The sequence below is a fragment of the Mauremys mutica genome, chromosome 10 (genome assembly GCF_020497125.1).
Source record: "Mauremys mutica isolate MM-2020 ecotype Southern chromosome 10, ASM2049712v1, whole genome shotgun sequence".
NCBI lineage: Eukaryota > Metazoa > Chordata > Testudines > Geoemydidae > Mauremys > Mauremys mutica.
Window position 1 is genome coordinate 40,765,292 of NC_059081.1, and position 15,512 is coordinate 40,780,803.

A 15,512-nucleotide genomic window follows, 5' to 3' on the forward strand; every position below is an offset into this window, starting at 1 on the left:
GTGTTTAAGTCGTTCTGTGAATCTAGTCCCTAGTATCTAGAACAGTGGTCCTCAACCTATTTACCACTGTGGGCCGCACATGCAGCTCTCTGTGTGTTATGCGGGCTGCAGCCACACAATATTATATCTATATCTGTATACACACACAACCTGTACGGCCCTGAGGATGTCACATGTGCCACAGCTGTGTGCTGATTGGGCCGCAAGCAGCCCGTGGGTTGAGAACCACTCGTCTAGAACGTTACAAAATCTTGGTATTAATCCACCCCACCCCCCAAAAATCAATCCCACAATTCTCATTTAGGTCTTGGGTTGGCAGCCAAAACAAATGGAAGTGCTTTGGATTCTTTGTGTTTTATATGGATTCCTGCTAGCTTTCTAAAATTAAAGGGAGGTAGCATTTATTTGCTATGTATTGAAAATTCACAAGCTCTCACTTGGATTTTTAACTAATGCTCTCTTCATTAATTGTTCAGGTATTATAAAGAAAGTAGTGACAGGATTTATTAAGCACCTGGATTTTGGGAAAGAAAGAGGAGTCAAAAATGACACCAAAGTTATGTGCCTGGGCAGCGGGAAAGACAGTACAATTGTCAATGGATAAGCCAGGACTAGCAAAGGGAAAAAAGCAAGCAAGCCAATGGGGAAAAACAGCAACTGTCATGGATTCCAGTTTAGCCATGTGTGTACACTAATAATTAACCATTTAGAGTCTGTATTAAAGCTACAGAGCATATAGCTAGTGATATCAAATAAAAAGACACGAACTCAAGAATCAGGAAATTCACTGATGCTCACTCACATCAACTAACTTAAGCCCCATTTGCACATGTAGGTGTAAAGCTTTCCTTCTCTATTATGGACAAGGAAAGCCCAGAATGCAGTAGAAACCAGGTGTATTTGTCTGTGGATGGGAGACGGACAAATGTTTGGGACACAGGGAAAAATGCAGGGAACCAATCAGGGGATCTGCAACCCGTGTGCTGCAAAAAATTATGGCTGTCGATTATTCACAGTTAACTCATGCGATTATTTTTTTTGAGTTAATCACGATTAATTGCAGTTTTAATCGCACTGTTAAACAATAGAATACCAATTGAAATTTGTTAAATATTTTAGATGTTTTTTCTACATTTTCATATATATTGAATTCTGTGTTGTAATTGAAATCAAAGTGTATATTATTTTTGATTAAATATTTGCACTGTAAAAATTATGAACAAAAGAAATTGTATTTTTCAATTCACCTCATACAAGTACTGTAGTGCAATCTCTGTCATGAAAGTGCAACTTACAAATGTAGAATTTTTTTTTGTTACGCTCTAAAACAAAACAATGTAAAACTTCAAAGCCTACAAGTCCACTCAGCCCTATTTCTTGTTCAGCCAATCGCTAAGACAAACAAGTTCTTATTAACAATGTCACCAGAAAGTGAGGACAGGTATTTGCATGGCACTTTTGTAGGTGGCATTGCAACGTATTTGCATGCCAGATATGCTAAACATTCATATGCCCCCCTTTATGCTTCGGCCATCATTCCAGAGAACATGCTTCCATGTTGTAGCATTTGCAGATACAGGAAGCAATTCATGATGAAATTCTCTGGGCAAGACTGGAAGGCCTTTCATCCTATCTACTCAGCTGTTTCTAGCCATTGCAAACATTTGAAAAGTCCCTTCTATGTAAAAGGCTAATTCATGCCTACCATCCAGATAGTAGAGAGTCTCTGTTCCTCCTTGTTACCATGTGGTTTTGGATAGAAGACTGGTAGGAAGATATCCTGGTTACTAGGGAATTGCGAGACCACCTTTGGCAGGAAGGCTGGGTTTGGTCACAGTTGAAACTTGTCCTTAAAGATGACTGTATAAGGGTGGCTCCAAAGTAAGGGCTCAAATCTCTGAGACCCTTCTGGCAGAAGTGGCCACTAAGAAGGCCACTTTCCAGGATAAGTAGAGCAGCGAGCATATTGCCAGCAGTTGAAATGGAGGTCCTATTAGACTTGCAAACACCAAAATGAGGGAGTGGCTGATGTACTTGGGGGTATAACCGCTCCAAGGCCCTTAAGAAAACGACCACAGATTAATTTTGAGAAGATAGACTGGCCACTCACCCATGAGTGAAAAGCCGAGATTGCAACTAGATGGACCCTAACAGATGAAACTGTTAGGCAAGGGTTCTCAAACTGGGGGTCGCGACCCCTCAGGGGGTCGCAAGGTTATTACATGGGGGGTTGCGAGCTGTCAACCTTCACCCCAAACCCTGCTTTGCCTCCAGCATTTATAATGGAGTTAAATATATAAAAAATGGTTTTATTTTATGGGGGGGCACACTCGGAGACTTGCTATGTGAAAGGGGTCACCAGTAAAAAAGTTTGAGAGCCACTGCTGTTAGGCCTTGCAGTTTCAAGTGGATTAAACAATCTAGAATGAAAGGTAGTGTTGACTGTGTAGGCAAAACCCCTTTCTGTGCAGACTAGATTGAGAATCTCTTCCACTTTGCCAGGTAAGTGGCTCTAGTGGATGGTTTTCTGCTCCCTAACAGTACCTTGTGAACAGGCCTGGAGCATGCTAGTTGTGCAAGGTTCAGTCATGGAGCTTCCAGGCTGTGAGTGAAAGGGACTCTAGGTTCCGATGACATAGGTGGCCGTGGTCCTGGGAGATCAGTTCTGGAAACAGAGACAGGCGGATTGGCAGTTCCACCGAGAGGTCCAGGAGGGTAGTGAACCAGTGCTGACAGGGCCAAGCCAATCAGGTTAAGATGCAACCCATCCCTTCTGACCTTCACCAGGATCTTGTGTATGAGGGGAAAGGGAGGGAATGCATAGAAGAGATGATCCGTCCAAGGGAGGAGAAAGGCATCTGCAAGTGAGCCCAGGCTGTGACCAAGGAAGGAGCAGAACTGAAGAGACTTCTTGTTGTACTTCATCACACAGAGATCTATCTGGGGAGTCCCCGACTTCTGGAAAATGCCTTTCACAACATCTGGACGGATGGACCATTCGTGGTGGTTGGAGAAGGATCTGCTGAGATGATCTGTTAGCTTGTTCTGCAACCCTGGGAGATAGGAAGCTTCGAGGTGGAGTGAGTGGGCTATGCAGAATTGCCACAGGCAAAGAGCTTCCTGGCATAGGAGAGAGGAGTGTGCTCCACTCTGCCTGTTTATATAAAACACTGCTGTCGTGTTGTCTGTAAGGACTGACACACACATGCCCTGCAAGTGGGGTTGGAACACCTGGCAGGCGAGGTGCAATGATCTGAGTTTCCTCATGCTGATGTATTGTGAAAGCTCTTCTGGAGACCAGAGGACCTGAAGAACCCCAAGTGAGCCCCCCATCCCATCGCTGACACGCCTGTAATGAGACAATGATGGTTGGCGCCTCAAGAATGGGACTCTTGCATATATTGCCCACAGGTCCAGCCACCAAAGAAGGGTGGTAGTGAGACCACCATGTCCCAATGGTGTCAGCCCGGCGCATATACTGATGCCAGCCAAGTCTGAAGAGCTCTGAACCGTAGTCTCTTGTGTTTCATTACACAGGAACACGATGCCACAAATACCAGTGCTTCAGGCAGTTTCTTCCCATGGTAATGGGGTGATTTTCAGGCTCTCTTTGAGCACCCTTAGAGCTTGGGATCGGGTTTCTGTGAAGAAGGCTTTGGCCTGGACCGAGTCGAGGATCAACCCAATGAATTCTATCCTTTGAACCAGGGAGAAGGTAGACTTCTGCATATTTATCAACAGCCCCAGGTCCTGGAAAGCTGATTAACTTTACAGTTGCCTCCACCTAGCCCTTGATCTGACCTCTGATCAGCTAGTCATCAAGGTAAACCCCCTGCCTCCTCCGGAAGGCTGTGACGATTGCCATTCACTTTCTGAACATACAAGGGACCGCTGACAGGCCAAATGGGAGGATAGTAAATGGGTAGTGCACATGGCTCACGATGAATCATAGGAACCTTCTGTGAACCCGAAATATGGAAACGTGAGAATAAGCATCCTTCAACTCAAGGGTAGGATACCAGTTCCCTGGATCCAGAGAAGGGATAATGGAGGCCAAAGAGACCATGTGGAACTTCAGCTTCTTCATGAATCTGTTGAAGTTCTGCATGTCCAGGTTCAGTCTGAGATCGCCATTAGCTTTCAGGATTAGGAAATAATGGGAGCAGAACCCCTGGCCCCTTAACTCCAGCAGAACCTCCTCCACTGCTCCCGCCCTTAGGAGCAACTGTACCTCCTGGGCTAGAAGTTGCTCTTGAGAAGGGTGCCTAAAGAGGGACAGGGAAGAAAGGTGGAAAGGAGGGGAACAACTGAATTGAGTATCCCAGTGCTATCATGCATAGCACCAAGCATTCTGAGGTAATGCAAGCCCTCGCCTAATAGAAGTGGGACAGCTGGTCCACAATTAGGGAAATTGGATCCAAATGTCCTGGAACATCATCACCAAGCATCTCATCAAAAGGCCTGCTTAGACCCTGCCAATTACCCTAGGGGGGTGCAGGCACGGAGACTGACAAGGACTGAGATGGAGGCCTCCTTTTATAGCCTCTACTCTTTCTCTTACTGTAGTCTTGTCTTGATTGTGGCAGGTAGAAGCAAGCCGCCAGTTGGGACTTATAAAGAAGGAGCCAGAGTATGTAACACTAGGGATTTCAGGGTGGCTTGAGTCTTCAGACTATGCAGCTTGGCATCTGTTTGCGCCGAGAAGAGTGATGTGCCTTCAAAGGGAAGATCCTGCAATGTCTGCTGCACCTCTTAGAGTAACAGAGGACTGAAGCCACAAGTTTCTCCTCATAACTACAGCTGAAGCCATGGATCATGTTGCAGTGTCCAAGGCTGCCTGAAGAGACGCCCTTGCCACCGATTTTCCCTTCTCAACTAGGGCCGAGCATCCACCCCTGGACTCCTGTGGCAATAGTTCCTTAAATTTTGCCATTGCGTTTCAGGAATTAAAATCATAATGGTTCAGGAGCACTTTCTAGTTCACGATCCTGAGCTGGAGGCCACCAGCTGAATAGACCCTTGCTGCCAAAAAGATCTAGATTTTTGCATCTTTGGCCTTGGGATTTGGCCCCTGCTGCTCCCACTCATTGGCTGCTGAAACCACCAGCAAATCTGGTGAGGGGGTAGTTTTAGGGGTGGGGGTTTCAGGAGGGAGTGGTCAGGGAACAGGGAGGGGGGTTTGGATGGGGGTAAGGTCCGGGGGGGGGAGCAGTTAGGGGCAGAGGGTCTCAGGAGGGGGCATTCAGGGGACAGGGAGCAGGGAGGGTTGGATAGGGGGTGGGGTCCCAGGGGACAGTCAGGGACCAGGAAGGGTTGGATAGGGGTGGGGGGGGTCCCAAGAGGGGGTGGTCTGGGGACAAGGAGCGGGGGGGTTGGATGGGTCAGGGGTGCCTTCCCTACCCGGCCCTCCATACCGTTTCGCAACCCCAATGTGGCCCTCGGGCCAAAAAGTTTGCCCACCCCTGTGCTAGGAGGTGCTTGGCTTCAGAGCACACAAACTGTGGAAATTATAGTGCTTATGTTTAAATGGAAAGTATGTCAGATGTACTAAATCCCTTTCACTATGCTCTTAGCAGTTGCTTGGGAAGAAGCCCTGGGGACAGGTACCTGACTAGGAAAAGGCCTGGCACACTCGGAGATTACTTAGGGTTGATGACAAACTAGTTAGGTTTTCAAGACACTGAAACGTGGCCTTGGTGCAGTTATAAATGGGAAGAAGAATAAGCACAATACGATGTGTGAACACTTATTTACAAGTGTTTTTAAATTTCACAAGAGTATTTGATGATTATATATGTCAAGATTGACTTCAGCACAAAATTGAATTTTCTGAGTATAAAAGCATGTCTCACTAGCAATACCTATAAAGTATATTTCCCCATCCCCCTACCCACACACATATACCAGTAAAACTTTCCAATCAAAATTTCTTCTAAGCTGTAAACAACGTTATAAGCCATTGAATACAGAGGATCAGAAAGACTGCCATCTCATCTACAACTATACAGTTGCTTTTATGATGGTATGCTCTTCTGACAATGCTTAAAAGCAAAGCAGCATGATATACTGTTTCTTGAAGTAAAGCTTTATGGCACTTCCTTTCAATAAAGGAACACCAAATAACTTTTTGAATTAGTCCGTTTAGATAAGACAGATCGTCAACAGTCTGACTATGCAAAAAGAACTAATAGTTATTACATGAAAGCAACATAGTTTAGCTTCTATCCTTGGCCTCTCTGCTCAGAAAGTTAACGAGGGTGCCAATTGTAATGGTGTTCCTGAAGAAATGACTTGAGAATACATTTCATTCTGAGACTGTAAGATTTGCTATAGTCTGCAGTGGAATGTGCCACAGCATGAAGACTCCTTTATGTTTTTGTAACACACCTCTTCAGTGCAACTAGAATCACTCTTAGATACTTCATTATGACTGTGAAACTATCACAATCTTGGGTCAAATTACTGAAGACAAAAATTGAATTCCCCTTCAAGCATTCAAAGTAAATATAGCGTGCTATGTATTAAATCACATGTGCATCTGATTAAAGGATGGTATGATCTAAAAATAAAATGCAGCATGTTTCTAGTCAACAAGAAAGATGACAGAGCAAAATCACTGTTCTTGAAGCAGTGGTAACCTAACACTAGGGGAAAATGTGGCATTTAGAAAACTAAGCCTCAATTACTTGTCGATTAATTTATTTAGGCACTTCAGAGATCTAAGAAATTAAGACAAACTACCCCTATGTACTCGATCATAAGCCGGTTTGTTTATAAGCCGACCCCCCCAAGATGGATAAGTAAAAATGGAAAATTTTTATAACCCGTTCATAAGCCGACCCTATAATTCAGGGGTCGGCAAACTTTGGCTCCTGTGCCACCAGGATAAGCCGCTGGCGGGCCAAGATGGTTTGTTTACCTCAAGCTTCCACAGACACGGAGGTAAACCTAAGTAAACAAAGTATCCCAGCGCGCCAGCTGCTTACCCTGATGGGCCGGGACAGCAACCGTTGGGGAAATGTTTTGGGGGTGGGGGAGAGAAGCTGGGAGTCAGGGGAGTAACCCCTGTGACCACCCCCCACATGACTCCACCCCTAGCCCAGGACCCCCACACTCTCCCCATCCCATCCCTTCCTACCTTATCTGGGGAGGGCCAGGGGAGGATGTCTCTGGCCTGGCTGGAGCTGCTCCGGCAGGCTGGGCAGCGCAGACACAGCCTGCTCCAGCAGGCCAGACCGGGCAGCATGGCCGCAGCGTGCTCCAGCGGGCTGGGCGGCACGGCCGCAGTGTGCTCTGGCAGGCCGGGCAGTGCGGCCACAGCCTGCTCTGAGGGGCGGGGCTGAGCAGCACGGCTGCAGCCTGCCAGCCCTGGAGCTGCAGTTGCTTCAGAGGCTGGGGGGACAGCAGCCTGGCCAAAAGCAGAGACTCTGGCCCCGCCTCTTCCCTTCTGGCTCTGCTGCCTCTCCTTGCTCCTTCAGTTGTGGGGAGGGGCTGTGTCCACCTCTCCCTCTCTATACCCGTTCATAAGCCAACCCCCTTTTCTGGTGCTTCCCTTTTTTACTAAAAAAAAAAATTCAGCTTATGAACGAGTATATACAGTATGTCACCAGTATGAATTGGTGTTCCCTACTTCCCATGCCCTTATGGTTTGAGTCCGAATTGTGGTTACACAATTTTGATGGTCCATTTAACTCATTAGATTATCAACACAGAAGAATCTTTTTTCCATTCAGAACTGAAGTAGACATCACAAGGCTGCATCAGAACTAGATGCCTACATAAAGGGGCAAAGCAATGTCACCAGGACAATGTTCATAGGATTTCTTTTTCACATATTACTAATTAGATCTTTGGAATCTAAGATATGATCTAGAAATTACAATAGATACAACATTTAGAATCAAGGATTCTCGTTTCCTATTTCATCTACCATTTGAAACATGATGTACCTGTACATTCAACATTTAGATCTAAGAAATGCCTTCAAGATTTATGGTTAGTCCTTTCTGAGATAGACAATTACAAAACATTTTAAATGCATTTCTAGTGCCTACCTGATCCATCACTGGAAACTGAACTTGCATTAATTCCAGAAAGACCAAACAAAGGACATTCTCGGTCAGTGTTTACATGACCCCACTTGTGGCATTTAATACACCTCACATTCCGCACCTGATGAATAAACAGCATAGACATAATTGAGTTAACAATATAATTTCATGTCTTCTAGTAATTTGCTATGTTCTTAAGTCTAAGGAGGTGTTTTAACTTACTGAATAGGATACAATTAATGTGAATGTCATGTAGTTAGACAAACATTTGAAATACACCTAAGACACTCAGAGGTAAATGTAACTTGCCTGGATACCAAATGGCTGATCTCTGATGTTCATGTCATCCTTAGCATATCTGTTACATGCAGAAAGAAACAGATTAAAATTTTAAGATTAATACAATCAAATAATCAGAAAAGTTTTTCAAACTATCATATACAAAACTACCACAGAACATCTCATTGTTAGATGTATAGGATTCATATCTATTCCAAAATCAAAGTATCTCAAACAATACACACAAGTGGGAGGAATTTCAAATAACTTAAAAGTGTACTTAAGTGTTCAGTACTAAAACAGTTGTTTTCAAATATGCACCTGGAACAAAACCAAGAGAAAAATAGCTGATTGAGGAGTTTTGTGTGTTCTAGTTTTAAAAGCTTGATTAACCAGCCATGACAGAATAAGAGAAGCCACCTGCCTGAAAAGTAACAGAAGGAAAGAAAGCACAACAAAATGGAAACTAGCTCCAAAAAGAGTGGATTTTATCCAGATAAATAAATAGTTCTTACTTTTCTCGTGGGGCTACTTTCTGCCATTCAAATTTGTACTCAGTTTCTCCCTCTTGCTGTAAAACATAAAATACAAGAATGTTGAAAATCTCATATCAAGTTTGAAAGTTATATTAAGTAATTGTAAAGAAAGTGTTAAGAATTGATGTGCTGGATTACCTCTTTGGTTTCTTCTTTGAAGTACAGAAAAGCATGAAAAAAAAAAAAGACAGGACATTAATCACGGACATAGCCTGTTGTGGATATCTACATCGGAGGCAGAACATTTTAAAGTTTTATAATACTGTAATACTGCCTTGAAACATAAGTATAAAATTTCCTCCCCTCAGACTTTTCAAATTAACACAACAAAGGAGCAGGAGGACATAGCTGAAGTTATATAGCATTTTTGCTCCTTGGTGTTGAGCTCTGCATTCATTAGTAGTAAATACAAGTGAAGTTCAGAGTAACAAAACAACCTAATGGGCCAGTATCTAGGGTCTTGATCCTCCTAACACTTATGCACAAGCTTAACTTCACTACTGTGAGTAGTCTCAGATTTCCACAGGGCTACTTATGCTAGTGAAGTCATACATGTGCTTAAATGCTTACAGGATTGGGGCCTACGTTTTCAATTCTTGAGAAAATACTTAAAATAAGATTTCATAGTGAAACATTATGACACAAAATGAAATTAATGTTTATCATACAAAGATTTTGATTTAAGGTAAAGTCCAGTGATACATTACAGTAAGTTAGATACAACAGTAATATAGGTACAGATCCTTTAAGACTTAAAGTTTAAGTCAGAGACTCTCAACCTTTCCAGACTACTGTACCCCTTTCAGGAGTCTGATTTGTCTTGCGTACCCACAAGTATCCCAAGTTTCATCTCACTTAAAAACTACTTGCTTACAAAATCAGACATAAAAATATAAAAAAGTGTCATAGCATACTATGACTGAAAATTTTTTTTACCATATAATTATAAAATAAATCAAATTGAATATAAATATTGTACTTACATTTCAGTGTACAGTATATAGAGCATCTGTATGACATTTTAGTTTGTATTGACTTCGCTAGTGCTTTTTATGTAGCCCGTTGTAAAACTTGGCAAAATCTAGATCAGTTGATGTACCCCCTGGAAAACCTCTGCGTACCCCCAGGGGTATGCATACCCCTAGTTGAGAACCACTGCGTTAAGTAATTATCGGCAAATGCTATAACATTAAGAATTTTTTAGGTTTTTCTAAATACCATCACTATTCCTGGATAACTATTCAGCATCTCTCTACAGGGGTGCTTTCTTAATGATACAGTAGAACCTCACTAATTTTCACTTAGCTAACCACAAATCTGATTATTCTTACATAAACTCTACCAGCCTCACTTGACTTTATAGCAATTGAACAATAGTGCTGTAGTAGGATCTTATATTACTGGTTATCATTACTTTTACAAATATACTCACCTACATTTACTACTAGACTATGATATGAAATAAATAATTGAACCTAAACTGTACTTGTCAAGATAAATGAACAAATTTCTTGCTAATTTATAAAATGTGGTAATTCACAATCTGTTTCATTAGTAAGGTTCTACTGTACTTCCTAGCAGGGGCACAGGTTGCTGACATGAAGAGGAACTCAATCAACCAGTTTTCTCATTAGAAACCACTGGAAATCTGTTTCATTGTTACTGTAAGGCAAGTTCTAGTTATATTAATGTCTTTGGTTAAAAGTACCATAAAAACCAACTATAGGCATTAAAACAAAAAACAAAACAAAACATTAATTCAGGTACTATGCCTGTCCCTTAGTCCCTTGCTAATTTTTGTGATTTTACAATAATTGTAACTTAAAAAAAAGTGTGTTTCTCACTTCAGGGGAAACTGGAACACAGGGAAAACCTATTGACTATACCGGGGAAAGAGACAATCCAACTATGCACAAAATGCTGTCAGACACACAAAGTAAACTAATACAAAAACTAGAGGAAAACAATATTCTTGTATTTCAGAGATAGTCATTTTAAGGGTTACTTGTAACAACAGTAAAGTTAAAAGATTACATTTGTGTCTAAGATTGTTTAAATTGACAGACTTTTTAAAAAACCGGTTTAAGAGCCTTTAAGTTAAATTATAGAACTTACTTTACAAAGAAGCTGTCTCATTTCCAAGGGCTTCTAATGTGGATTCAGATTCTCTCTGGTCATACTGACAAGATGTGGGCTATTTAATTATTCTGATTAAACATTATATGCTTTTTAGCAATGTACTCTCTTGTAATTAGAAGAAATCTTAGCACGTTACATTTGATTCATTAAAGTACTACCTTATTCATACTACAAACTCACTTAGAAATAGAAAAAAATCTGCTAGTGTTCTATATATCTACAAAACACTATTGCAGGCAGGTCCTACTATAGAAAGGTTGCCTGACACTTCCCATTATAAGACCCTGTTTCAGTCATTTTAACAACTTTCCCAAACTTCAATCATTTGGGTTAACATTTCCCTTGCAAGGCTTCTGCCTCAGGCTGAGATTTTTTTTAAGTTTCAGCAAAAAAGCTTAAGGCATTTCAGAGAACACTATTAGGGTAAAATATGTTGTTTTGCCCAGGATTTAAAAAAAAAAAAAAAATCTTTACAACCACTTCAGTGAGAAGCTCTAGCACCAACATGCTTTGGAGCAAAGGCTTGAAATTTGGCAGGAGAAACAGGGATCACCATTGTCAGGGATCAACAGAAGGTACATCTTGTAAAAATATTTATACTTAAAAAAAAAAAAAGTTTCTCATTCCAGAGAAACAGTTTTCCTGTGGAAACAATAGTATGTGATCATGTCATAAAAGATTGCATATCTCATAACGCAAGTGCACAAAGGTTGCCTGGGCAACATTAAGTATGTCATTTCCTAACTTTTGAGCACTTGACGGTACAACCTTAAGGTTATTAGCAGTTTTTTGTGCAAGCGCACAACATATTTAGATCAAATTTTCCACAAGATGTTAAGAAATCAGAAGTACCTTTCTTTGCTCCTGGTGGGGCCTCATACATAAAATTAAGACCATTCTTCACACGCTCATCACCCATAAGCAATCTAAATTAAAAGAACAGTTTAGGACATATCACAGGAAATACACAAATTTACGTTATTTATGAAAAGAGCTATTTTACAATAGACATGAAAAGCACACAAGAGAATTGTGACAATAATTCACAATTTCCCATTTGTTAGGTTAACATTACAGATTAAATATTAAAAGTATATAGAGATTGGTCAATGGCTTTGCAGGCACTGCTACATAACACAATACATGAATGTTTCAGAAGACACCTGTCTCACTTCTGTGCTAGCAGCATTATGAAAAACAGACTTAGGCTGGTACACTTGTACCACACACATTTGCAGCAATCTCTGGTAACTTGTTGCTCCAAGCAGAGACCGTAGTATTGCATTTATATGAATCAGATGAATACTCATAAAACTTTTGAAGTATTAGTTGAGCAAGCAGAAAAATGATGGTCCAAAACAAAAGGAGCGACCAAAATGGAAACCAGGCGGTGATGCAACTTCAAGCACCTGAATATGGTCTGTTTCTTGATACCATAGAATACAGAGAGAGAGGAAAATTTAGCTTTTATTCATACTGCGGAAGTTCTCACCTATTATCATAAGATTCCTGTTCTTTAAGGTATTGTTGCATTAGTTCTTCTTGTTTCTTCTTATCATACGATATTTTCTGTTCTGCCATCCATACCTATTTAAAATACACATTAGTTAAAAATTAATCTTAAATGTTCATTACCTATAAGTAAAATCCTGTTATAGCAGAGATGCACATAAAGCAATATAGTCTCACAGTCTACTTATATATTAACCAGGGCTGTAAAGCAATTAAAAAAAATTAATCGCGATTAATCACACTGTTGAACAATAATAGAATACTATTTATTTAAATATTTTTGGATGTTTTCTACATTTTCAAATATATTGATTTCAATTACAACACTGAATACAAAGTGAACAGTGTTCACTTTATATTTATTTTTTATTGCAAACATTTGCACTGTAAAAAACAAAAGAAATAGTATTTTTCAATTCACCTAATACAAGTACTGTAGTGCAATCTCTATCATGAAAGTTGAACTTACAAATGTAGAATTATGTACAATAAAAACCTGCATTCAAAAATAAAGCAATGTAAAATTAGAGCCTACAAGTCCTTGTTCAGCCAATCGCTCAGACAAACAAGTTTGTTTACATTTGGAATAGATAAAGCTGCCTGCTTCTTGTTTACAATGTCACTTGAAAGTGAGCACAGATATTTGCATGGCACTGATCTGGCCAGCATCACAAGATATTTACGTGCCAGATGCGCTAAAGATTCATAAGTCTCTTGATGCTTCAATCACTATTCCAGAGATCATGCATCCATGCTGATGATGGGTTCTGCTCAATAACGAGCCAAAGCGCTGCAGACCGAAGCATGTTCATTTTCATCATCTGAGTCAGATGCCACCAACAGAAGGTTGATTTCCTTTTTGGTGGTTCGGGTTCTGTAGTTTCCACATCGGAGTGTTGCTCTTTTAAGACTTCTGAAAGCATGCTCCACGCCTTGTCCCTCTCAGATTTTGGAAGACACTTCAGATTCTTAAATCTTGGGTCAAGTGCTGTAGCTATCTTTAGAAATTTCAATTTGGTATCATATTTGCATTTTGTCAAATTTGCAGTGAAAGTGTTCTTAAAATGAACAACATGTGCTGGGTCATCATTCGAGACTGCTGTAACATGAACTATATGGCAAAATGCGGGTAAAACAGAGCAGGAGACATACAATTCTCCCCCAAAAAGTTCAGTCACTAATTTAATTAATGCATTCTTTTTTTAACGAGCGTCATCAGCATGGAAGCACGTCCTCTGGAATGATGGCCAAAGCATGAAGAGGCATATGAATATTTAGCACATCTGGCACGTAAATATCTTGCGATGCCTGCTACAACAGTGCCATGCAAATGCCTGTTCTCACTTTCAGGTGCCATTGTAATTAAGAAGTGGGCAGCATTATCTCCCGTAAATGTAAAAAAAACTTGTTTGTCTGAGTGATTTGTTGAACAAAAGTAGGCCTGAGTGGACTTGTAGGCTCTAAGGTTTTGCATCGGTTTGTTTGAGTGCAGTTATGTAACAAAAAAACCCTACATTTGTAAGTTGCACTTTCATGATAAAGAAATTGCACTACAGTACTTGTATGAGGTAAATTGAAAAATACTATTTCTTTTATCATTTTTACAGTGCAAATATTTGTAATAAAAAATAATATGAAGTGAACACTGTACACTTTGTATTCTGTGTTGTAATTGATATATTTAAAAATGAAGAAAAAACATCCAAAATATTTAATAAATTTCAATTGGTATTCTATTGTTAGTGTGATTAATTGTGATTAATTTTTTTTAATCACAATTTCTGAGTTAATAATGTGAGTTAACTGCAATTAATCGACAGCCCTAATATTAACATGATTAGAATTGTGATTTGCTGCTTATGAACAAATAACATCTACAAATTCTTCATATAAACAAAATAGAAAAGGATGCCTGTACAAAATTATATCCTATAATTCTACAGTGAAGACACTACCTATGCTGACTGGAGGGGTTCTCCCATTGGTGTAGATAATCCGCCTCCCCAAGAGGCAGTAGCTAGGTTGACAGAATTCTCCTGTTGACCTAGCACTGCCTACACCAAAGGTTAGGCTGGGTTCAGGGCCGGCTCCAGACCCCAGCGCGGCAAGCACGCGCGTGGGGCGGCCCTTTCCCGGGGGGGCGGCAGGCTGGGCCGGCGGACCTGCCGCAGTCATGCCTGCGGGAGGTCCACCGGAGCCCTGGGATGACCGGACCTGCTGCAGGCATGACTGCGGACGGTTCGCTGGTCCCGCGGCTCGGCTGGACCTCCCGCAGGCATGCCTGCGGCAGCTCAAGCAGAGCCGCCGGACCTGCGAACTGTCCGCAGCTGCGGGAGGTCCAGCCGAGCGACCAGCGGACCCTCCGCAGTCATGCCCGCGGGAGGTCCGCTGCTCCCGCAGCTCCGGGGCGCCTCCCGCGCATGACTGCTTGGGGCGGCCAAAAAGGTAGAGCCACCCCTGGCTGGGTTAACTGCATTGCTCAAGGGTGTGGATTTTTCGCATCCCTGAACGATTTAGTTCTTCTTCGAGTGATTGCTCCTATGCATTCCAGTTAGGTGTGCACGCCGTGCGTGCACGGCTCTCCGGAACATTTTTACCCTAGCAACTCCGGCGGGCCGGCTGGGCGCCCCCTGGAGTGGCGCCGCTATGGCGCCTGTTATATACCCCAGCCGGCCCGTCCGCTCCTCAGTTCCTTCTTACCGCCCGTGACGGCCAGTTGGAACAGTGGAGTGCTATCTCACCTCCACAGCCCTAGCGTTTCTCCGTATCTTTAGTGTATATAGTTGTTTCACTTAGTTAATAGTTAAGATTAGTTGAATAAGTTAGTTGTATAGTTGTTATAGTAGGGAGTTAGAGGGGTTAACCCCTCTTCTTCCACAACCGGTGCGGGCTCATGCCCAAGGCACCGGGCTTTAAGCCCTGTGCGGCTTGTCAGCAGCCTATGCCCATCGGCGACCCGCATGATTCCTGCCTGCGCTGCCTCGGGGAATCGCAC

General features: G+C 41.9%; 1 protein-coding gene across 2 annotated transcripts in view; it reads right to left on the reverse strand.

The window, feature by feature from the left end:
* Positions 1–15,512, reverse strand: part of CIR1 (corepressor interacting with RBPJ, CIR1) — a 45,050-nt gene that overhangs the window by 20,771 nt on the left and 8,767 nt on the right. Inside the window, exons 2-7 of one of the 2 annotated variants that reach the window (XM_045031963.1) lie at positions 12,498–12,592; positions 11,858–11,931; positions 9,005–9,015; positions 8,846–8,901; positions 8,361–8,409; positions 8,055–8,172 (exon numbers count right to left, since the gene is read on the reverse strand). In XM_045031963.1, coding sequence (XP_044887898.1) covers positions 8,055–8,172; positions 8,361–8,409; positions 8,846–8,901; positions 9,005–9,015; positions 11,858–11,931; positions 12,498–12,592 — 403 coding nt within the window. Of the gene's footprint in view, positions 1–8,054; positions 8,173–8,360; positions 8,410–8,845; positions 8,902–9,004; positions 9,019–11,857; positions 11,932–12,497; positions 12,593–15,512 lie in introns of both variants that reach the window. The other variant, XM_045031962.1, reaches the window with a different exon arrangement.